General features: G+C 35.4%; 4 protein-coding genes across 7 annotated transcripts; 2 read left to right on the top strand and 2 right to left on the bottom strand.

The window, feature by feature from the left end:
- Positions 1 to 117: 117 nt before the first annotated feature.
- Positions 118 to 3,140, top strand: LOC105974441 (TonB-dependent heme receptor A). Its single transcript, XM_012999546.2, has 2 exons — positions 118 to 325; positions 2,625 to 3,140. The coding sequence occupies exons 1-2, from the start codon at positions 250 to 252 to the stop codon at positions 2,837 to 2,839; spliced, it is 291 nt and encodes a 96-aa protein (XP_012855000.1). The 5' UTR covers positions 118 to 249; the 3' UTR covers positions 2,840 to 3,140.
- A 2,025-nt stretch (positions 3,141 to 5,165) lies between these two features.
- LOC105974405 (transcription factor TCP23) lies at positions 5,166 to 7,361 on the bottom strand. The gene has a single exon (XM_012999503.2). It carries the CDS (start codon positions 6,718 to 6,720, stop codon positions 5,407 to 5,409), a length of 1,314 nt encoding a protein of 437 aa, XP_012854957.2. The 5' UTR covers positions 6,721 to 7,361; the 3' UTR covers positions 5,166 to 5,406.
- Positions 7,362 to 9,201: 1,840 nt separating this feature from the next.
- Positions 9,202 to 13,685, bottom strand: LOC105974233 (putative alkaline/neutral invertase D). 4 transcript variants are annotated; one of them, XM_012999299.2, is made up of 5 exons: positions 13,455 to 13,685; positions 11,714 to 12,167; positions 11,193 to 11,624; positions 10,413 to 10,971; positions 9,202 to 9,809 (listed from the first exon to the last, which is right to left on the bottom strand). In XM_012999299.2, the coding sequence occupies exons 2-5, from the start codon at positions 12,134 to 12,136 to the stop codon at positions 9,514 to 9,516; spliced, it is 1,710 nt and encodes a 569-aa protein (XP_012854753.2). In that variant the 5' UTR covers positions 12,137 to 12,167; positions 13,455 to 13,685; the 3' UTR covers positions 9,202 to 9,513. The 4 variants fall into 4 exon arrangements, with proteins under 4 accessions (XP_012854753.2, XP_088672041.1, XP_088672043.1 ...); XM_088815915.1 differs by having other exon boundaries at positions 12,954 to 13,567; XM_088815917.1 differs by lacking the exon at positions 13,455 to 13,685 and adding an exon at positions 12,700 to 13,434.
- A 5,837-nt stretch (positions 13,686 to 19,522) lies between these two features.
- Positions 19,523 to 22,174, top strand: LOC105974236 (uncharacterized). The gene is made up of 2 exons (XM_012999304.2): positions 19,523 to 20,285; positions 21,853 to 22,174. Exon 1 carries the CDS (start codon positions 19,702 to 19,704, stop codon positions 20,275 to 20,277), a length of 576 nt encoding a protein of 191 aa, XP_012854758.2. The 5' UTR covers positions 19,523 to 19,701; the 3' UTR covers positions 20,278 to 20,285; positions 21,853 to 22,174.
- Positions 22,175 to 22,683: the final 509 nt, after the last annotated feature.

The raw sequence follows: 22,683 nt of genomic DNA, 5'->3' as shown, positions 1-22,683 counted from the left end.
CGGGCCCATTATTTTTATGTATTCAACAGAAAGTTTGAGTAAACAGGCCCAGTAAAGAAGACGAACATCAAACCCAGCTAGTTATGGCACGTGCAATGCGCATGCGGTTTCTGAATCAGTCGCCCAAGGAATAGGGGTAGTAAGCAAACCCTCGTTTTCCAGATTTCTATTGCTCCTCCATTTTCAATTTTCATCCATTTGCGATATTCCGATACTTTCCTCTGCAGCTTCTGTTTCCCGTGTAGTGAAATGGCGATGAACAACGGCCTCAGATCATGCGCTTCCAAGCTACTAAATGCTTCCCCATCGATTGTTTCCAAATCAGGTCTGCCTTCTCTCTCTATATATTGTGATTTTCTTTTTTTCGCAGATTCTGTTTTCAGCTGGTAATATTTATACAGATCTGTTTGATTGATTTGCTTGTTATTCTTCATAATTTTATGTTTACGAGTAATATTTTTGAAATTCGTGCGGAGAAATGTAGAACGTGTGAAGGATTACATTTTAGTAATTGACGTCGCTGATTAGCTTTTTATCTTAGGTCGCTATTGATTTAGCTCTTGTCGCCATTGATTTAGCTTAGGTCTCCATTGATTTTCTTATTTCGTAGCTTCTGTTTTCAGCTGGTAATATTTATACAGATCTGTTTGATTGATTTGTTTGTTATGCTTCACAATTTTATGTTTACGAGTAATATTTTTGAATATTCGTGCGTAGAAATGTAGAAATGTGTGGAGGATTACATGTTAGTAATTGACGTCGTTGATTACTTTTTTAGCTTGGGGTGCAATTGATTTAGCTTCGGTCGCAATTGATTTAGCTTAGGTCGCAATTGATCCATCTCTTTTATTTTCATTGTTTGGATGAATTGAATGGTTGACCTTGATTTTCTGGCATTTTATTCGTCTTCTCTGCATAATCGGCAGTTGCTTTTCTGAATGTTGAAAATGTCAATTTGGCTGAATCCAATTTTGTTGTGTAGGAAAAAGGGTAAAGGAGGTCATATTTATAATTTTCGCTGTATATGATATGCGACACAGATTGTGGCTGATGTATGTGAACATTCTGTTTTACCAAGAACTGTGTATCTCTGTGCACATTAATGGTCTGAAAAGATTGATTTAATATGGTTTTATCAATTTTGTGGTTATATCCGAACGTTTACTTTCTTTGTTTTTTTTCTTTTTTCATTTGGTTTGAAAACAGTAAAGTGAATGGAAACAAGCAAATAAGCCCATGAAGTTTCATTCATGCATATGATTGTTGTCACTCAGGCTTTGTGCTCTTTAGGATTTTTTCTGTGCTCGAGTCTTGCTTGTACTCGATATAGATGGAATGAGTCAGTTGCCTGGTGAAATCTGATTTTGAACCTTCGACGTCTCATGGATTGTCATGAGTTTTTTTTTATGAAGCTAATTGTTGGTTTCATCTCATAATTTCTTATGTTTCAACAAGATCTTTGATTACGATCCCATGCATAGACATATTAAAAAAGGATTTTGTGGATAGTTGAAAGTTACAAAATGATAAAAAAGAAGATGTAGTATTCAAATAGTTATCTTGTTTTTTCGTCTATCTTATTACGTTCACATTTACACAATACCATGTTTGGTACAATCATATGCAGGAACTGTTCTTTATCGAACATTAGTGTTTGACCTTGAATTGTTTCATCTCATTGTTTAGGATATCAATTTCCAAGAAACATAAAATCGAGATAATATGGAATACTTCAGAGGAACACTTCTATTTTCCATCGTATGCATTGCTAGTTAGGATTGTCGTTCTGGTATATCATGCGCATATGCTTTCCATTGTAAACAACTTAGATCTGCCGTGATTGAGATAGTCCAGAGAGAAATAGATACTGGGAATACATCAGTATAGTGAATGAACTAAATTCTCTTGTCTTCTTGTTATGTAAAAACTATTACTGAAAAAGAAATATATGGTATGCGGATATATCTCGATTTGTTTAACTATCTTGACTAGGCTGGTTAAATTGAATATAAATGCTGCACTGGTGTAGTTTTTATGGAAATGATTTTTGATTTGTAGAATATATAAATGTGAATGATCTAATTGTGATCTCTTCGAACTATTATCTTGCAATTTGTGTATGAACATCGAGGATCTAAACTGTGTTAATTATATACTAACTAAATGGTGTTGAGACAATCAGTTAAACTTCACTTAGATCAGCACACATCTTGTGAGTTGAACTTCACTTAGATCAGCAATCATCTTGTCAGTTAAACTTCACTTAGATCAGCACACATCTTGTCAGTTGAACTTCACTTAGATCAGCAATCATCTTGACATGTAAGGGTTAAAAGATTCAACTCCAAATATGTACTTGTAATAGTAGTTCCATTATATTAAGGCCGTGTTTGGTTCCCAAGATAAGATTACCCAATCTTACGACGAGAATCCAATTGTATAATTAGATTAGATGAGGTCTAATGCACAATCTCTCCAATAAGCCAAGATAGGAGTTCATTTTCCGATAGTACAAACCAAACAAGGCCTAAGAGGAAAAAAATATGGAAAAATTATCCAAACTGACTACTAATCGGGGTATCATATAATTCGACTTACGAAGCTGTGAAATGTTTCTATTACAGCGAACAGGGGAATTCACTCGACTAGCGTGAAGCAAATGGGAGGACATGGTCACGACGAACCGTACTACCTTCACGCAAAGCACATGTACAACTTGGACAGGATGAAGTACCAGAAACTAACAATGTCTCTTGCCGTCCTTACTGCCTTCAGCATTGGTGTCGGTGTACCCATTTTTGCAGTCGTCTTTCAGCAGAAGAAGACTGCCTCTGGGTAATATCTCTTTTGAAACCAAATAATCTTTTGCCATAATAAACAAGTTTTCTTAAGTGCTTTTTGTAGACTATAAAAAGCCATTATGCTATTGTTTCAAAAGAATTGATCAGTTTTTTTTAACTTTCAATTGGACACTCTGCTGTGTTTATTGCTCGTTATGTCTGGAAAATAGTTGGTTTGATCTCATTGTTTGTCAATAATCAGATTTCTTGGATACTTTTATTCTATTACATACGCACGTTATAGATGAACATTGTTATATCCGATTTATGTTCTGGCGAAAAATCGCAGATTTGGTAGCATTTTTACTTGCAAATTAAGAATCATGTGAATTTTGTTAAACACTTGGTTTCAGCCAAATAATTGACAGTCCCCTATGTATTGTTGCTGAAACTAGAGTGTATAGTGGGAGTATGGGTAGTATTTTTACAAGTACAAATTAGTGTTCCAAAAATGGTATTGCATACAAGTGATGTATTGCTGGAACAGACATTACTTTTGGAAAAAAATAAGTTCAAAATATTTGATGCCCTGTAATAAGATGCCCCCAGCTGTATCTGTTATCCTTGGAGTCATCATTATATGCTTTCTATGGAAATATCCAACAATTTTTTCTCTCTGTACAACACTTCAGGAGGTCAAATGATAGAAAAAGTTGTTGCTTTCCATTAATATTTGTGAACTTAAATTTAAAAATTGCTTATAAAAATAATAAGTACATAAAGAAATTACAATTTGTATTTTTACTATATATATATATATATGTATATATCTTCAGCTTATCCACTATCTGAGTAGCTTTTAATTCTTGAAGATAAAAATTGTAGCCAATGAATAAAAAGTAGAAGGGATCCAATGTAATTGGTGATTTTAGTAAAGAGAAACAAAGGGAAGGGGAAAAGCAGTAGCATGCTTTTCTGAAATTAGGCTATCAGAAGAAAGATGAGTAAACTGCAAATACTACCCCTGTGTTATCTTGAAATAGCGAAAACCCCCCTGTGATAAATAAACTAGCAAAAACCCCCCTGTGAAATTTAGTCAAAGGCAAAATCCCCCCTAGCTGATTTTTTAGACTTGAAATGACAAAATTGTCCCTCAAAATGTATTTATATATATACATATTTTATGTATATTTATTATTTTTAATTTGTTTGTTTAGAAATTAAAAAAAAATAGTAAACAACTAAATTGATTATTTTTTAAATAAAATAATTAAAATATTTATAAAATATAAGAATTTATTAATTGCAAGACTCCAGGGGTATTTGTGTCTTTTTATATCAAGTCAACCCTCAAATAGTTCCATAGGGGGGTTTTTGCTATTTAAATAATTTCACGGGGAGGTTTTTGCTAGTTTATTTATCACAGGGGGGTTTTTGCTATTTCAAGATTACACAGGGGTAGTTTTTGCAGTTTACTCGAAGAAAGATAGACAAAACAAAGTGACCTGATTCGCCTCTTTTATTCCTTTTCTTTTCTTTTATCATATATCTATTATATATATATTCCTAATTACTTTAATTATTGAATTGTGATTGAGATTATGTGATATCTATCTAATTTGAGTATTTTTGGTTTTGCTTCCAAATGATTGATTATATAGTGGCCCCAAGAATATTTGTGTTTATTTATTGCATGCATTAATCTGGTAAAACACAACAGCTTAATTTGAAAAATGAAAATGTTTTTCATGTTTAGAGAGAGAGAGAGAGAGAGAGAGAGAGAAACTCAATTATTGAGTTAATAGGAATGCCAAATGAAATAATCCAAGAAAGGCCAATATTATATATGTATAATGATTGACCCCAATTTTCTCCATCCCTTTTGTCGCACTTCCAACTAATAAATAATTAAATACTCCCAAACGCGTTGCATAAAGCCAATATATTATATAATGATTTATTGACGGCTATTTTTCTCCATCCCTTTAATTGCGCCTGTTGAAGAAAAATTCTTGTGTGTACAAGAAAATAGAAACTGTATTTTGAGAAATTTATTCATTTTTTTTCTGTAAATGTATAATAATATATTTACATTTTTTTAGTTTCAGAGAGAACAAAGTGTCGGCATGAATGGGGTATCCACAATGTTCCAGATAAGTAAACAAATAATAAAAAATAATATTTTCCAACCCATTAGCAATCCACGTAAGAAAATAAATAATATAATAATAATTAATGGCCCCTCATGAAAAGGTCAAACAATTATAGCAGTCATCCAATCAGATTCATACCTTGATCACTCAGCTTTTTAGCACAGAATTAAGTGAATACAGTGACCATTAAAAATAATCCAAAATCAACTTCTCACATTTTTCAAGACTTGGATTTTGCACTGAATTTTTCTGCTAAAAAAAATTACTACAATATTCACACATAAAGCCACACATACTTCCTACTTGAAGAAATGAAAATGCCCTAATTCTAGAACCATGAATAATAACAATGACAGTTGAAAAAGACCAACAACTCTGAAATCATTGAGCAATAAAATTCAAAAAGAAAAAAATATAAGAAAAGAAGTTCTGCAAATTGGAAAATATTCAATTGGGGGTTTTGATCTCATATATCATTGCGAATCTTTCGGGTTTTCGTCTTCGCTATCGCTTTGTTGCGGCTGATTTTGCTGGTGGTGCTGGTGGTGTTGCTGGTGGTGCTGGTGGTGGTGCTCCAAATTCATCCCCAAATCGATTCGGCTATTGTTGTTGTTATTATTATTGTTGTTGTTATTATTATTGTTGCTGCTATTGTAAGCATTGATAGAGGCCAACATTCCCATATTAGTTTCTGTAACACCTAACCCGAGATGATGCTGAACCGGCTGCTGTTGCTGCTGCTGCTGCAAGACCATCGACCCGAGTTGAACCGGGTTGAACCGTCCCACTCCGGGAAACTCGAACCCTCCAATTCTCTGCATAGAAGAAGCCTTGTACGGCCAATCTTGCTGCCCCACCGTCGCCGTGCCTGCGCTTCCGGTCACCGGCATCATCCAGAAGGCGTTTCCGACGTTGGCGGCTGCCGGAGTCACCGCCCACATGGCCTGAGCCGGGATGAAGTTTGAAGTTTGAGCTGAACCGGGTTTGGTTTCAGATCCCGGTTCTTGGTCGTGGCCGCCGCCGCCGGTTCTTGCCTGTTTAGGCGACGTTGCTCCGCTTGTATCTTCTCTGTAGCGTTTCTTCATGTAGCTGTCATCTGGGTCTTGGCCGTAATGGACGTTCGACGCGAGCTGGTGGTGGAAGCCCAGCATGCCGGTGGCGCCGCCGAGGAAGAGCGGCGCGGATTTCGACGGCGGGGCTGAGATGGTGGTGCCGCTGCTGCGTAGAGACACGTTGAGGGTGGAGAAGTTCGCCGGGATAGTCCCCGTGCCGGTGGCTGCTATAATAGCCGGCTCGGCTTGGTGCAGAAGCCACTCTATCGTCTCGCCGTCGGACTTGTGGCCCAATTCTCTAGTCAGCTGGAAAACCCTGGCGGCGCACAAGGCCGGCATGCGGATGCGCCGCCCACGGCCGTCGACCTTGGTGTGTCGGTCCTTGGACGGTTTCTTGATCACAGGTTTCTTCGCGGCGGAATCGTTGTTGCTGTTTTCGTTGCTGTTATTACTATTCGCGATCGTGATTGCTGTGGAGGTGGCGGCGGCGGCGGCGGTGGTGGTGGTTGTAGTGGTGGTGGAGATGGAGGAGGAAGAGGAGTGGGCTAGGTTTCTTGATTGTTGCATGGAGATGGAGCCCATGAATGGACCATGGAGTGGGGTTGGACCGGACCCAGAACCGGGTTCATTTTGACTTTGGTTGTGGTGGTGGTGGTGGTGGTGTTGGTGGTCGGAGTTACTACTATTGCCTCCTCCTCCTCCTTGGTTCTTGTTATGTGGCTCCATAAATTCCATTCTTTTTATTTTTTTCAAGAAATTAAAAATTGATTGGCAATCGAAACATAATAATCAGATTGCCAAATATAATTGATGAAGGTAAGGGAAGTTAGAGAGAGAAAGAGAGGAGAGAGAGAGAGAGTGAAGATCAAGTTGTTTTGTTGCAAAGTCTTTTGAGCCAACTGAACAAGTGGAATTAAGTAAATTGATGGTGGGGTTATTTCTCTCTCTCTCTCTCTCTCTCTCTCTCTCTCTCTCTTCCTTTCTGGTTGACTGCTGTCTTTGTAGAGAGAGAGAGAGAGAATGAATGTAGTGTAAGTGTGTGTGAGAGAGAGAGAGAGAGAGAGAGAGAGTAGATGTGGGAGCCTATAGAAAAGCTAGTACCAGAAAAGAGAATCAGTGTGTGTACTGTTTGTGTGTGTGTGTGTGTGTGTGTGTGTGTGTGTGTGTGTTAGCTGGGAGGAGGAGAGTGGGGTCCAAGTGGTGGTGGGGGTGGTGGTGGCAGGTGGGGGACCTATCATTATTTTATTTTATTTTAATTTAAAATGAATAATAATAAAAAAAGATGAATAAATCATAAATGTATATGAGAAACTGAAGCCCCACTCGTGGGGTCTTTCTTTTATATGGAATTAGTACAGTGGTGCAGTTTAGCTGTCTTCAAACACTGTATACTGTGTGTGTGTGTGTGGGGAAAATTCTCATTTCTCACTTTCATACACTGGATTAGATAATTGACACTTTGCCTTCTCTGTTTTTTTAAATCTTAGGATAAATTACGTTCCCCGTTGACAGCCGGTTAAATTACGAAAAAAAAATCATTGTGTTTGGATAATTACAACTACACCTTAATTATGAATCTTTTTACACGTTCATATTTATTGTGTTAAATTCAATAAAATCTTTTAGATTTTGTGTAATGTTCTGTAGTTTGTACTCGTTTCGTGCAATAATGCTGTTTGTGATGCACCACAATCTGATATTTACAAGTCAAGAGACACATTTTATGATCATCTTGTTTCAAAATGTGGAACTCGAATGGGATAAATCGGGTATAATCTGATATTCATTTTGTAATTTCCCAAACAGGAGTGGGTTTTCGTAATTTGACATTACCTCAGGGCCGACCATAATTTACCCCCAATATTAACCACGTGACAGAATAAATATGAATTATCATTCAAAAATACTAAACATAATTATTATTTAAATGCCAATTTTGAAACCAATTTCATTGCACCCTTGAATCTTGATGACAAAGAGTTTATGGATTGATAAATGATAAAATTAATGATTTTATAAATTTAAAAAATATCAATAATTGCCATAAGATTTTTATTTTTGTTTCAGTGTGAAAGCATGAAAAACTAGTCAATAAAATGAGGAGACTTTGTGGACAAAAAGTTTAGGCTAAAGTCTTTTTCTAGTCTTTATTGGCTCTTTTAGCACCCAACAAATCTTTTTATTTTATTATTATTAATAATAATAATAATAATTAGGATTAATAAGTAATGTATTATTGACAAGAATGTTGATAATCACTATTATGATGATGCTAATCAAGTCCACCCACCCCCCACCCCCCACCCCCCACCTTTCCTTTATCCACACTCTTCAAATTCCAAATATCAACAACAAAAATACAATTTTTAATTAAATATATAAACCAGATATTCTAGGCTGCAACATTAAATATTAAAGGCATCAATTTAAACCCTACAAAATATTCCTATAAAAATAGTATTGTTATCCACATCATCTTGGAGAGAGAAAAAAATCTTGATGAATTATTTAAAAAAGAAATTAATGCAGTCAAACTCACTAATATATCCACTTTGATTTTTCTTTGTTTCAATTTTTATTATATTTTATATTAAATATGTGCCCATTTTCTTAAATAAACATGTCTAATATTCAAATTAAAAAAATTGCAAAAATAAAATTAAAAAAATGAAACAGAAGATTTGAACCAACCCCTTTAAGAAGGGAAACAGAGTGAGAAAAACAGAGCAGGGACCAATTAGGAGAAAGTGATATGAAAGCAGAACCACAAAAATATAGGGGGTGGGGGTGGGGGTGGGGTGGGGTGGGGGTGGGGTGGGGTGGGGTGGGGGGGGGGGTGGACCTTTGAAGAAGACAAGTAATAATAAGTATGAGTCTTGAGTTATTTTTATTTTTATTTATTTGGAGGCAAAAGTAAAGGGGCTGTACTAAAACAGCTAAGCTGAAGACCAAAGCATCTATACATGCAACAACAAATACCAGCTCATCTCTTTCTCTCACCTAACTCCTTTCATCATATCTACTGTGTGTTTCTCTGTGTGTGTGTTTTGTGTGTGTAATGTGTGTGTGTGTGTGTGTGTGGTCCATTGAACATGCAATGAAAAACCAATAATTCATATTTTTGCATCTCTCTGCAACTTTTTCCTAGTGTGCTTGTGTGTGTGTGTGTGTGTACGATTTGTATCAAATCTTGAAAACAGAGCAAAATATGAGAGCAGATAGGCAAATTAATCAAGAAGCTGACTGAAAAAAGTACATCAATTACCGAAAAACCGAAAGAAGAAAAATGGTTCCAAATTACAAATCACTTCGAAGAATGAAAGCGCAAATTGATCGAATCGAATGTCATTTCTTATTTTTAAATGAGCAACACAACACCAATGTACACAAAACCCAAACTTTTTCTTCATCGAAATCGCTTAAGAATAGCTTCGTTTTTAATCAAAACGAGAAGAAAAAAAAGGGGGGGGCTCTCTTTCAATCACCTTTCCTCGTATTTAACCGGGCCCTGTTTTCAAGAAACGGGCTTTAGCAAGTCCAAGAAGAGGATCTCTTAATAACGGGCTTCATTTGCTTGTCCTCTTCGAGAGAGATCATTCCTAAATGCGAAGGATCTTCCAACAGCATCTTTGCGACGAGATATCCAGCAATTGACCATGTCTGATATTTCCTAGCTTGTTTACCTATGTATCTGCCCGATTTTCCGTCGTAGTATTCGGGCCAACCGTCCTTGAGCAAACGGCTTTCTGCAAGATCGATCGCTCGTCTCGCTATTTGAGGGCGCCCCGTTTTTATGCATGCAGCTGTTAGCAGCCACAAAAGAACTGTGCTCCACATGCACCAAGAATGTAGCAATACATGTAAATGTGAGTCAATAGTGGAAAAGTCAAATTTGTATTATGAGTTTATTGCATGTAGTACCCCTTTGTTTTATCGAATAGCTAAAAACATCCCCATGTTATATTATTGGCGAAACTCCCCCTTCTAATGCTTTTCTTTAGCCATAACCCCCTAAGTACTGAGTTTTTAGGGAGCAGTTTGCTAAAAAGTTGAATCATAGGGGTTTTTTTCCAAATAAAATAACACGGAGGTGCATACTTTTTTTAGCGCACAATTCCCTAAATAGTGAGTTCTTACGGGGTAATTTGCTAAAAAAGAATAAATCACAGGGGGTTTTTTGCAAATAAAATGAAACGGGTGCATTCCTTTTTAGCACACAATCCGCTAAGTAGTGAGTTTTTAGGGGCTAGTTTGCTAAAAAAAACCGAATTAACATTTGTCAATAGTAGTCGAAAAGAGATGTTTATGGAAAGCAATAACACGTACTCTTGTTTTCGACTAATAATAAAACGGATCAAAAAACCGGAAAACAAATATTATTCGTATAGAAAGAAACGAAAAAAAGAGAAGAGAAACGGTATAAGAACCTGGCCAAGATCCCCCGTTATGATAGCTCCATCTCGTATTCTTCGGGTCACATCCAGTAACAATGCGCCACTCGTGACTTTCGATAGCTGGATAACTTATCTTGAGCGGCATTTCTCCGACAAGCTCCTCCCATCTTTCTTCGAACAAGTCCATAATGGCAGAAGCTTGCTCGGGAGTGGCCAAAGAAGACAATATGGCAACGCAATTGCCCAAAGCAAACCACCGAAAATCCATTCTTGCAGGGCTGACATTTCCGATGAAGTAGCCGCCATGTGTCGGCATGAAATCGAACACCCAATCAGGGATCGAATCGGGGATCACGTTGAATTTGTTGACAGCTGTGTGGGAGTATTCTTCAGTTTTGTATTGGTATATGTCGTTTAGTTGTTGAAAATCGAGCCAGAAGTAACTCCTCATGTGGTAGCTCAAGGCATGCAAACGCTTCACTATTCTCTCGATGAACTCTTTGCCTTCTGCATCGTGCTTCAACAGTACCAAGGCACATCTCAATGCCATAAAGAAGAGTGCTTGAATCTCGATCGGGTAGCCATATATTCCCTGTCAAAAAAAATTGGATTTAATTTTAACATATAGCATTTATCGAAGGGAAATTCGAAGAACTCATCACCAATGCATATACATGCAAAAGGGTGCGCAAAAAAAGTCGAAAGCACTCCCGATTTTGCAGTACACCAAGTTAAAGAAGTCAATCGTAAAAGCAAAACTATATCGAGACATTGTGCATTCAAGATTCAAGAAAGTTATATAAAGTTTCTCACCATTCTACGATCAATCATCGAGCAGCCATCAGCACACAGCAAAGTCGGAAATGTGTCGAAACCCTCAGAAAGACACAAGGCCAGAATAAGTCTCATTCCCTTTTGGCACTCGGGCGTTTCAGCCAAAGAATGGTCTCCTGTTGACTTTGTATACGCACGGAGAAGAATTATCCACCAGAAGCCGGAATCTACCGGGGCCACTCTCCCAATTGCACTCTCTCCAAAATCGGCTATCACAGAATCCGTCTTTCGAACTGGATCGTGAAGTACTTTGAAACTAGCTGGCATAGCACCCTCACCGAGCTTGAATCTATCTATTCTCTTCTCCCACCCTTGTAGCTGAAGCGTTTTCAATAGGAAATGCTTAACTATATCCGGCTCACCGTTCATTAAAAATGCCAGCGCACTCGGTACAAAATCTCGAACAAAAACCTGCAAACCCCATATAAAATTTACAATAAATTAAACTCAACTTCAGCAACTATTTGAACCAATAAAAATCAATTCTTGGAGGAATTTACCTGATCGTAATTTAAGACCTCCTCCGAAGCATGATCATAAGCAGCGATTGTACCAACTGGTTGGCCTCGAAAGTACACCAAAGATCTCCGAAGGGCTTCCCAAGCATCCGCAACCATTGGATGAGGCTCGAACGAATTACGAGCTGACGAGGCGGGTGTGTCCAATCCTGAGCGTCCGGGCGAGTAGGCACTTTCGTAATTATCTAAACCTCTTGATATACCAATTGATAACTCGCTGAGTGATCTCTCGTCGAATGATCTCTGCCTCTCTATGTTTAATCTTGGCTTATCGAGTAGCTTCGCGAGATCGAAGTCGTCCATCTCGGATATTGAGCAGTGGGAACTCACGTTTTTAAGTCCACTCTCTTTTGAACCATCTGTTCCCCCCTTGATTCCATCGAGGAAAACCTTACCACTGTCCATAATCTGTTTCAACTTTTAAATCGAGTATGGTCTGTATAACCGGGAAAAAAAAATTACTATTAGACCAAAATAATACATGGACATACGCAACAACTACAAGTCAGATATATACAATGTCTGATCTAAAAGATGTACGTCTACAGAAAACTCGTTTGTCCTAATAAACCAACACAAGTCAAGATCGAGATGAAATAATAACCACACAGATTGAAGACCCTTAGACAACATATATACAATGTCAGATCTAACATGATATTAATATATGTTTACAGCAAACTGTTTTGTCCAAATAAAAAGACATCTACACTAGGAGATCATAATAAACATATGTATTGACAAATGTATTCAATGTACAAATCTACAATGTGTCTAAACTAAACATATTAAACCAGGATACTCTACAATGAAACCAAGAGAGAGAGAGAGAGAGAGAGAGAGAGAGAGAGAGAGAGAGAGAGTTACAAATGAATACAGAAGGTCAGACCTTAAATCTCACTATGCCTAAAACATACAGTCAAAAACAAAATCAAGACAAAGAAGAAATTGGTGGCAAATGTAATAACCTAAAAGGTAAAATGATTATAATCCATATCGTACGATCTTATCTTATCCATTGACAACGATAAATTAAGAAAACAGACGAAAAAAGGTCCAATCTTTGCTACCAATCCACATAATTATTATCCATGTGAAAAGATGAGTAATTAGTAAATTAATGGGCAATTAAATTAAAATGTAGAAATGGCAACCAATTGATCTCGGAAAGATTTAGAGCATCGTCTCAAAAATAACTAGTCCTGGTTATACATAAGTCTACCTTAAAAAGATGGCAACTTTATGTACAAGTATTTTCTATATGAGAAAAATCTGAAATCCCACCTACCATTTATACTAGGAAATATTTAGGTAAGAAAAATCTTTTCCAAAATTAAAAATGAACAAAGACTTAAACCCCACGCTAAATTACATATTCCAAATAGAGCTCAAAATCTTGATTACAGAGCTAAGAAGAAAAAATTGAAACTAGATAAACCCTAAAGATTGAATTTTTTTTTTTTCAAACTGTAGAAAGAAGATTAACAACCCACATTTCCGAAATTCAAAATAAACAACACCACATAGTTAGCAAGATCCACTTTGAAACAGCTGGGAAAATCGGAAATTAAAAAAAAAAAATTTGTTGAAAAAAGAATTAACTATTTAGAAAAAAGGGTTTCTGTAAAAAGTCTACAATCAGTAAAAGAGGCAGCAGATCTAAATATTTATGTTATAAATCACAAATCAAGAAAATCAGATACAAAAGAAAGAGATTGGAAACCTTGAAGAAATATATGGGAGGAGAGAATATAGGGGGATGATATCCAAGCCGGAGGGGGGCGGCGGCCGGCGAGATTGCCGGGGGAAAACAAGAGAGAGAAAGGGGGGGTGAATTTGGAGAAAAGAGGAAAAAGGATCATGATGGCGGAGCTTTGAATTTATAGACCCGAAAACAACCAACCAACAAGAGAAAGAAAGTGTGTGACTGTGAGAACGAGACTGTGTGAAGTGTGTGAGAGAGAAAAAGGAAAATAATAATATAATATTAGACGGGCTTTTCTTTGCCTTTTGGACCGTCACTATCCAGTATTGACGTTTTAATTTTATACGTATTTTATTACAAGATACTTACCGGCAATTACCGGTTATTTGTCTCCCTCAATTGAAAGGTTTATTTTATCTTGATTTTAATTATTAAATGTATTTTTCTTCATTTATTTGTATAGGAAAAAAATATTTAATTGATGGATATGCCTTGTAATAAAAGTCAAATGTATTTTAAAAATATGTTCAAATGTATTATTTGCCCATATCATTTTCTATCTGGATACCTTTTAATTTTATGAGACACACTTGCATTAACTATTTTATGTTATATTTATTACTACTAAAAAAATATACTTCATGGTGCATCACAAAATGATATAAGTAATTTAATTAATCCGAAATATAATGTCGTAAAGACGTAAACGCCATAACAAACTAATTCAATAGATATAAATTGTATTTAAAAATTGTTTTGTATAATGTATATGGTATAACTACAAAAACTAACTAGTTATTGTTGGAATCCTTTAATTAAACTCGTTTTAAGCAATTGATAAGTTCTTATGTGTACTAAGTTGTTTTAAACGATGGTCAGCTTTTAAATATTTTATAACATCTCCAACAACTTATTTTAAGAATTTTTAATATTTTCTTAAAAACATAGAAAATACTTTGAAATAACTTATAAGATGTATAAGCACTTTTTACCAACTTATAAGTTAGCCAAAAGCCATGTTAATATTGTTTTCATCAACAAATTCATTTTATTATTCCGATAAGATAGGATATTTTATTCTTTCGCGCACGGATAAAAAGATTGTCGATAAAGAAATTTTTATCAAACAAGTGCACAAATTAGAAACTTTATCTAACACGAATATATATATCAAAAAAAAGAAAAAAAAATAAAGAATCACGAATATTAAGCTAGGGTTTCAGCTTTGAACATGGTGGGCTACCGATTTGACCGGTAAAACCAGCTCAGCAAACAATTTAAAAAAAAAAAAAGCATAAAAGAGAAATAACAGCGTACGGCCCAGGAAAGTACATAGAAGGAGCGAGAATAACAATTAACAAGCACGAGGAAATTAGCCTGTGGTTCACGTGGAGCAAAACGACACCGTTTCTGTGCAATGCCCTGGAGTAAACGACACCGTTCTGTGCAATGCCCTACTAGAAAGAAACTGCTTTTATTTGGCCAGTAGCAGTATACTGGGACTACTGGAGGTGCTGTTTGGATCACTGTTTTTTCTTTTTCTTTTTTCGATTTTTTCTCTAATTTTAATTCTTTTTTTTAATTAATTATCAATAAAAAAACTTTTTTAATTAGTATTTTATTAAATGCCTCTCACTTTGTAGTCTCTGGCTCTTGAATATCACCTTGGGGGCTTCTTCACTGTTGCCAAACGACCCTCAGAATTTATATAATTAATTAATTTAATTTGTCTTTAATATTTATTCTCTAATACATTTCAAAAATTGTTGCATTTATCGGAATAATGATATAATTGGGAAGCAATTAAAATATAAATCGTGCAGAATAAAAGAAGCCAAAATAATGTGAGTGATAAAGAAATGGAATTAAATATATTGTGATTTATTATCGTTGACTAAAGCCACGCGCGGTAGGTGAACAATTGATGGAATTGAAGCACGTGGTAAATAAAATTAGTCTCTTTAATAATCTGGTATTCATAAATGATATAACAACTTAGGAACAACTTTTGACTATAAATTTAAGGGTAAATTCCACTTTACCCCCTCGTACTCTGCCTGAGAGTCACTTTACCCCCTCGTACTCTCAATTTTATCGGTTTACCCCCTTGTACTTGTACAATTTCCCAATACAGCCCTTTTCTTCAATTTTTGTCAATTTTGACTCTAACGCCATTTGGTCAACTCTGTAAATTACAAAATTGCGACTGCCTATAACGCGTCGTTTCTCCTCCGTCAATATTGTCATTTCTTCTTCTCCCACCAGTTCCCCTTCCAAGATATCCCCAAATTGAACCCCTAACTTAGTAAAAATCAAGACCAAAAAATTGTTCGATTCCACCCAGTGCAAAGAAAAAAATATATGAATGTGTGAAACTTTCTCTTTTCTAATCTCGAGAGTCAAAATCGAAAAAATTCAATATTTACGTCAATATTTTGACTCTTGACCAAATGGCGTCAGAGTCAAAATCGAAAAAAGTTGATGAAGAGGGTTGTATTGGGAAATTGTACAAGTACAAGGGGGTAAATCGACGAAATTAAGAGTACGAGGGGGTAAAGTGGTTCTTGGGCAGAGTACAAGGGGGTAAAGTGGAATTTACCCTAAATTTAATTAACTTATAGTAAACGACTCAAACTCGGCCCGAGTTACTAAAAAATAGGTTCGAGTCATATATAATCGGGTTTCAGTTAGGCCCGTTCGGTCTTTAGGCCTGTACTTAATAATTTTATTTTTAATAATTATTTCTAATTGTTTAATCGAGCGTGTTTTTCGTGTGACGAAGGGCAGCATGCATCACGAGTTGTACGTCACGTTATTTATTATTATTATTATTATTATATATAACACACTGCAGAAGTGGACCATTCAAGGAGCCCTAGTGGAGTGGTCATAAACCAAAACAAAATTTGACAAGTCATTTTCTTGCTATTTTGACTTGTTTTTATTGGATGGTTTACGAATTTTAATATTGTTTATAATTTAAAGTATTATTTTCTCTTTAAAATAATAAAGAAATAAATATTGTGGGGGCAGCATTTATACTTGCTGTCTGCAATCTATGACGAGATAAGATTTGCACTAACGAATAGGGTTGAATTTTGGGGACCCCTTTAATCTAATCTAAAATAAAATATAAAATATACTTTATTATTAAACTTAAAATATACCTTTTCTATTAATTATATTGTATTATTACTTCAATGTGTGGGGAAGGTGGAGACTATGCGAGGCATGGCATGTTATATACCATGCGTTACATAATGACGAATAAACTACTAAACTATATATATTTATTGAATTTATTAATATTAAGAAGGGGTTTGGTTAAGTTTATAAGTTGTTAAAAAGATATTATAAGGTGTTTAAGAATTTATATGTTCTTTCAAAGTGTTTTGTAATTTTTTTTAAAAATATCTCAAAATTTTGAAAATAAATTACTAGAGAGCAAATAAGATCTTATTTAAGTTTTTATAACGAGCAAAAAAAAAACTTATAAGCTCATTGTTCAAATTCCAAACACTTTAAGAAATTAATTCTAAAAACAAGACGTAATAGTTTATCAGCTCTTACAACAGCTTATCAAACATAAGAACTTATCAGTTGTGTAAAAATTAAAATAAGTTTAGTCAAATTGGTCATAATTGATACATTTCACTACCGATTTGTTCTTTTGTTGAGGTGGTCATTCAACATAGTATTAAAATCAGACGAATGAGCGGTTCTGAGTTCGTATTCCACCATCACCCATTTCAAATATCCATAGATCAATTTATTTAATTCACAATTATATAAATATATCAAATAATTAATGAAGAACCAAAATCCAAAATCCAAAATCCAAAAACCAACCAATGGGTCCTAAAAATCTCCAGAGAATAAGAGAAAATGAATAAAATAATAAATATTTGTTTTGGCAACAGTGAAGTGGAGATCTTATCCAATATTGAAGGTAAGACCATAAATAGGGATTTAATGAAAATAAGGTTTTTGGACATTTAAAAGAAAAAAAAAGATACTATGATAGTGATTTTGCTTTCAATATATTTTTCTAGGTCATTTTCATGGTAGATTTCTGGAAATACACACACTTACATATTCTATGAAAATATAATTTGAAGTTGGCCGCATACACACACACACCATATATATAAAAATTTAGACAAAAAGAATAAATTTTGAATATGAAATGTTAAATGTCGTTTCAATGTTACTAATATCGTTTTGACTTTGAATCTAATTTTGACATATTTTTATTTTGATTTTAGCAAAATTCGAAACACGAAAACTGTAGTCATTTGGTTTAGTTTTCTAATTCAACTTAAATCCGGTAGATTGGGTGCCGTGTGACGGAATAAAAAAAAAAATTTGCAATTTAATTAGCAAAAAGATAATTTACTTTTGTTTGTGCACATGGGGGTATTATTGGATATTTATCGAACCTAGACTTTTCATCTCCTATATGCAACTATGGAGCCTTAAATGGGCCAAGTATAAATGGGCCGAATATATTTAGGCCCAATTATCCAGCCTTTAAACCTGACCCGACTCTTCCAAACGGGTTACTTGTCCGGTTCCCCCCTTTTCGATTCCTTTTCGTCTTCGAATTTGCCTAAAACCCTAATTACAAAATACAATTAGGAAGATTCCTTTGCCCTAAACACTGATAACGGAGTAGAATTAGGTGGATTCCTTCTCCCCGATCTGGTTCATGATTGTAATTCGGCTGCTGTTCGTCGTGCAGCAAAAATCTATCTCCAGGTTATATATATGATGGGAGATTTATCCGCAAAGAATGGTTTTTTCCGGAGAAGCAGACCGGATGTGGTCGGAAAAGTTGAATGGTTAGGGCAAGTTAGGATTAACGGGAAGCCATTTGTTGCAAGAAGGGGTTTTGGTTTGGGAATCGTAGCTGATGAAGTTGATAAACCTGGGTTGTGGCAAATTGCTCGCGGTTTAATAAAAGGCCCTGGAGCTGGAGAATTTGGGGGAATTTGGGATATTAGGGTTTCAATCTGGACCAAATTGGATCATGCTGTCAATACCTTGAAGATAAGGTACAGATTCTACAAAGACGTGTGGATAGTATTGATGGAAATCGATCGATGCCACATGAGAATTATCGAGGTGAAGAAAACTTGGGCGAGAGATCCGAACAATGTAATAGCACGTCAAGCGATTCAGAATTTATTGGAGGATTCGTCCGCTTACCTCGTAACCATAGGTATTGTAGACGTTACACCCGATTTTATACGCCAGACGATTTTGCCGTGACGCGTTTCCATTCAAGACATTTAGTATTTATTTTCTTTTCGTTTTTTTTTTTTTTTTTTTTTTTTTTTTGTTTATAGTTTTTGAGTAGACACTGTTCTTGCAATTAACATGGCTAAAAAGATGAGAGTTTGTTTGAATAAGTAGCCATTGTTTTACGAGTAGGTGCATTTACAAAAATGAGAAATCGACTTTCTTTTACGAGTATATGTGGAAGAAAAAAAAAAAAGTACGAAGATCATATATCCAAATGCTCTATCAAAGGCTTCTTCGAGTGCCCGTTTCTTGGTCATCTCTAAACTAAATCCACCTGCCTTTGCAGCCTTTTCGGCTTGGAGTTTCATGGTTTCTTTGTCTTCGTATTCGAGACCAAGCATGTCTGAACCAGGCCCAAGAGGGAGTGGTTGTTGGCCAACCGAATCGAACTCCGAGCTCCTATTTCCTACTACATACCGGGTTTTCGGACCTTTCAATAAAATCAAGTAAAACCCTAGTATTATTAATTATCACACAAAACTCTACATCAAACACCCCCTCAGTAATCAAACCAGCCTAATTCCTGAGTAATTAGAAAAGAGAAGAAAAAGTTCAACATCAATACGCAGAGATTATTATTATTATTATTATTATTATTATTATTATTATTATTATTATTATTATTATTTAATAATCTAATGTTTGGGCCAGCTCTCCTGTCTTAAGGTTATTAAATGGCCCGGCCTAGCCCAAATAAATTGTTATTAAAAAGTATTTTATAAATGATATTTGATTAAAAAAATTATTATATATAGCTAATTTTGACAAATAATAAAAAAACAATATTATAGAAAAGAAATATTTTGTTAATCCATTCCTACTAAATTTCTTCTGTAACAGAATACAGGTACTGAATATTCTAATATTAAAGCTTTCTTTCTACTCATCACCCCTTTTCTGCACACACACACACACACACACACCAGAGGAAAAACTTGGAAGAATTTCTTTCTCGTCATCAATGGCGGACAGACTCAATATCATTCTCAAGAGCTCGCGAGAGATCACGCCTTCGGTTACGCCGGAAGCTGTTTGGAGAGCGGCGAAGCCGGAAAGCACAGCCGACGTCGAAATCCCGGAGGACGTCAACAGTTTCAGCCGGGAAGCCATTATCGCGAAATTGGACGGGAACCCCAATTACTTCGTCCGCAATCAATACGAGCGGCTCAGGATTTTACCCAGAGCGCCGGAAGTTGGGATTGTTCGAATTGATGGCATAACCCGAGTCGTACGCCTGGAATTAGGGCTAGCAGCATTGTTGATCGAAAGCCCAATCGATTTGGAAACAGCATACCTAAATGCTGCTCAACAGGAAGAAGACGATTCACAGAACAATGAAGATGAATCAGAGGTCCAGGCGATTCAACAAGATCTAATCGACGAAGCTGCAGCTCCTGGTTGGAATTTTGGGGCTCTATGTTCTGTTGCTGGACAAGGGGTTATCATTCTTGAACGTATATGGGTATTGGATAGGTATTTTAAGGTGGCGAAGCATTTTCGGAATCAATGGGTCTCCTACTTTGAGGGCGGAGCGTAAGAGTAAAGGTATGCAATTTGTACCGAAGCTCGTTTTTTTCTGTTTTCGCAGTGGCATGTTCTATCTACCTATCTACCAGTGGTTTGTTATTTATTCTTGAATTGCCTTGCTTGTCAAACCCTGTTTATAAGCATTGTTGTTGTGAATCTTGTGAAAAATTTGCCCTTAGAGATATGATCGTATCAATGGTTTAATTCATCTTGAACTGCCTTGCATGAATGAATATTAATGGGCTTTCGGAGGTGTTCATTCGTAATATGACATCTCGCATTGGTAATGTAATCAAGAACATTCAATACCGTTGATTCGGACCTCTTTGTGAACAATAAAGAACCAATCAAGACAGCGAAAAATAGTTTATATGATGAATCTCCCATTTTTTTTTCGGGAATTAGAAGAAGGTATGTGAAGAAAAATATTTTGATGATTGTTTAACTGAGAAGTGAGATAGTATGTGTATTTGGAATTGTTGTTGTTGTCGAAGTTATGTGTGTCCCTACAGAGTTACTATCTTACATGAGTTTATCGTAAAATCTAATCCAAGCAAATTAAATTAAAATACCTATTAATTTGTTTTTTGTTATATGTATGTGTTGTTATTTTCGCTATTCTGAACTATTGTTTTTGTATATATTCGAAAGTTTTATTGTTTTAAGGGGTTCTGTGGAAGCAAATTCCGAGTTAGAAGCAATTTTTCGTTTGTTTAAGGGGTTCTGTGGAAGCAAATTACGAGTTAGAAGCAATATTTTGTTTGTTTCAGGGGTTCTGTGGAAGCAAATTACGAGTTAGAAGCTATATTTCGTTTGTTTAAGGGGTTCTGTGGAAGCAAATTATGAGTTTGAAGCAATATTTCGTTTGTTTAAGGGGTTCTGTGGAAGCAAATTACGAGTTAGAAGCTATATTTCGTTTGTTTAAGGGGTTCTGTGGAAGCAAATTACGTGTTAGAAGCTATATTTCGTTTGTTTAAGGGGTTCTGTGGAAGCAAATTATGAGTTTGAAGCAATATTTCGTTTGTTTTTTGGGATAATAAATTTACAATACCTCTCTAATAACTATCGCACTAGGACATTTTAATGTGCGAATTACTAAATCTTAGAAGGGGTGAATAAATAACATCTTACATAGTTATTCTTCTGTCAATACTTTATTTAATCTTGAATTGACTTGCATGAATAGTTATAAACTCTGGTTAGCAATTTTTTTTTCGAGTCTTCTGGGAGATTATTTCGACGAGCTGCTGCGTGTTGTGTCGATAGTTTATTTAATGTCGTACTGCCTTGCATGAAATTTATCAACAATATTTAGCATTGTTGTGAGTCTTGTCACAAATTGCATGGGAGATATAATCTTGTGATTATTACTCTAGTGAATTCCTTATTTGTGTGGGAGATGTTTAGGAGTCATTACATGACATTTTATTTTCTTGAAATTACGTTTGCAGACAACTTATAAACGCTGAACGAAAACTGTGATTGTTATTACTCTAGTGAATTCCTTTATTGTGCGGGAAGTATTTAGGAATAATTACATGACAATATTTTTTTTTTAATTATGTTTTTTTTTTGGGTAAAACAGGCTCGAAGACAACTAACTGCTGAATGGAAGAAACTTGAAGATGCTCGATCGAGTGCAACATATTATTTTCTTTTATTGTCTATAGTAACTAAGACGACATTTTCATCACATCTTGTATAAAACTGGCTTCAACAAGTTTTCATCACATCTTGTATAGAACTAGCTTCAACAAGTTTTTACCTTTTTTGTCGGGGTTTAATGTGGCCCCTTGCTTACATTAGTTGCATTTAATGGGTATAATCGATTGTGAATGCTTTGGGATTATTTTGGTTATAAGATTGGATTGATTGAAAAAAGATCGATTAAGTGGGATTTCTGTTCATATTATATCGTATTAAATTCAAATTCTTTCCCAGTTAAGATATATCTCTAACTAAAAGATATGATTCTGATGAATCTGCAAATGGCTAAGACGGAAAGCTGGAAAGGGGAGGCTCGATTCTTGAATAGTGTGTGTATTCGAAAGAATCTGCTGATTGCATCAGACGACGACATGTACACGATTCTTGGTCTGATGCAAAGGCGCGGTATGTAAGTTCTCGTGTTTCATTAATTCAAGCATAGCCGTAAGTACCTTCATGTGTGTGTTTTCAGGAAGAGCATGCAATGCATATAAGATATAATTTTGCTTGATGTTCATTTTGATTGAGAGTGAATTTGAGGTGTTTGTGTATACTAAAAAAAATTGCAACTTTGGAGCTTATAATTGTTGGTATTTGTATGTGGATAAATAAAAGATAGTTAATTATAATAATGATAACAAATAAATAAATAATAATTTAAAAAAGTGAAAAAAAAAAAACAAGAAAGGCACAATATCTTCATTTTTTT

The sequence above is a fragment of the Erythranthe guttata genome, chromosome 3, assembly GCF_056151865.1.
Source record: "Erythranthe guttata isolate IM_541 chromosome 3, IM_541, whole genome shotgun sequence".
In the NCBI taxonomy this organism is placed as follows: Eukaryota; Viridiplantae; Streptophyta; class Magnoliopsida; order Lamiales; family Phrymaceae; genus Erythranthe; species Erythranthe guttata.
The sequence above is the reverse complement of the archived record's forward strand: the minus strand, read 5'-3'. Positions and strand labels throughout refer to the sequence as shown.

What these genes read in the sequence shown, in the direction of transcription:
- LOC105974405 (XM_012999503.2), bottom strand. Translation starts at nt 6,720, where the DNA reads ATGGAATTTATGGAGCCACATAACAAGAACCAAGGAGGAGGAGGAGGC.
- LOC105974441 (XM_012999546.2), top strand. Translation starts at nt 250, where the DNA reads ATGGCGATGAACAACGGCCTCAGATCATGCGCTTCCAAGCTACTAAAT. An exon ending in ATCGATTGTTTCCAAATCAG is followed by an intron (nt 326 to 2,624) that starts GTCTGCCTTCTC and finishes TTTCTATTACAG; the next exon opens with CGAACAGGGGAATTCACTCG.
- LOC105974236 (XM_012999304.2), top strand. Translation starts at nt 19,702, where the DNA reads ATGGCGGACAGACTCAATATCATTCTCAAGAGCTCGCGAGAGATCACG.
- LOC105974233 (XM_012999299.2), bottom strand. Translation starts at nt 12,136, where the DNA reads ATGGACAGTGGTAAGGTTTTCCTCGATGGAATCAAGGGGGGAACAGAT. An exon ending in AGGTCTTAAATTACGATCAG is followed by an intron (nt 11,625 to 11,713) that starts GTAAATTCCTCC and finishes TGGGGTTTGCAG; the next exon opens with GTTTTTGTTCGAGATTTTGT. An exon ending in CGATGATTGATCGTAGAATG is followed by an intron (nt 10,972 to 11,192) that starts GTGAGAAACTTT and finishes TTTTTTTGACAG; the next exon opens with GGAATATATGGCTACCCGAT.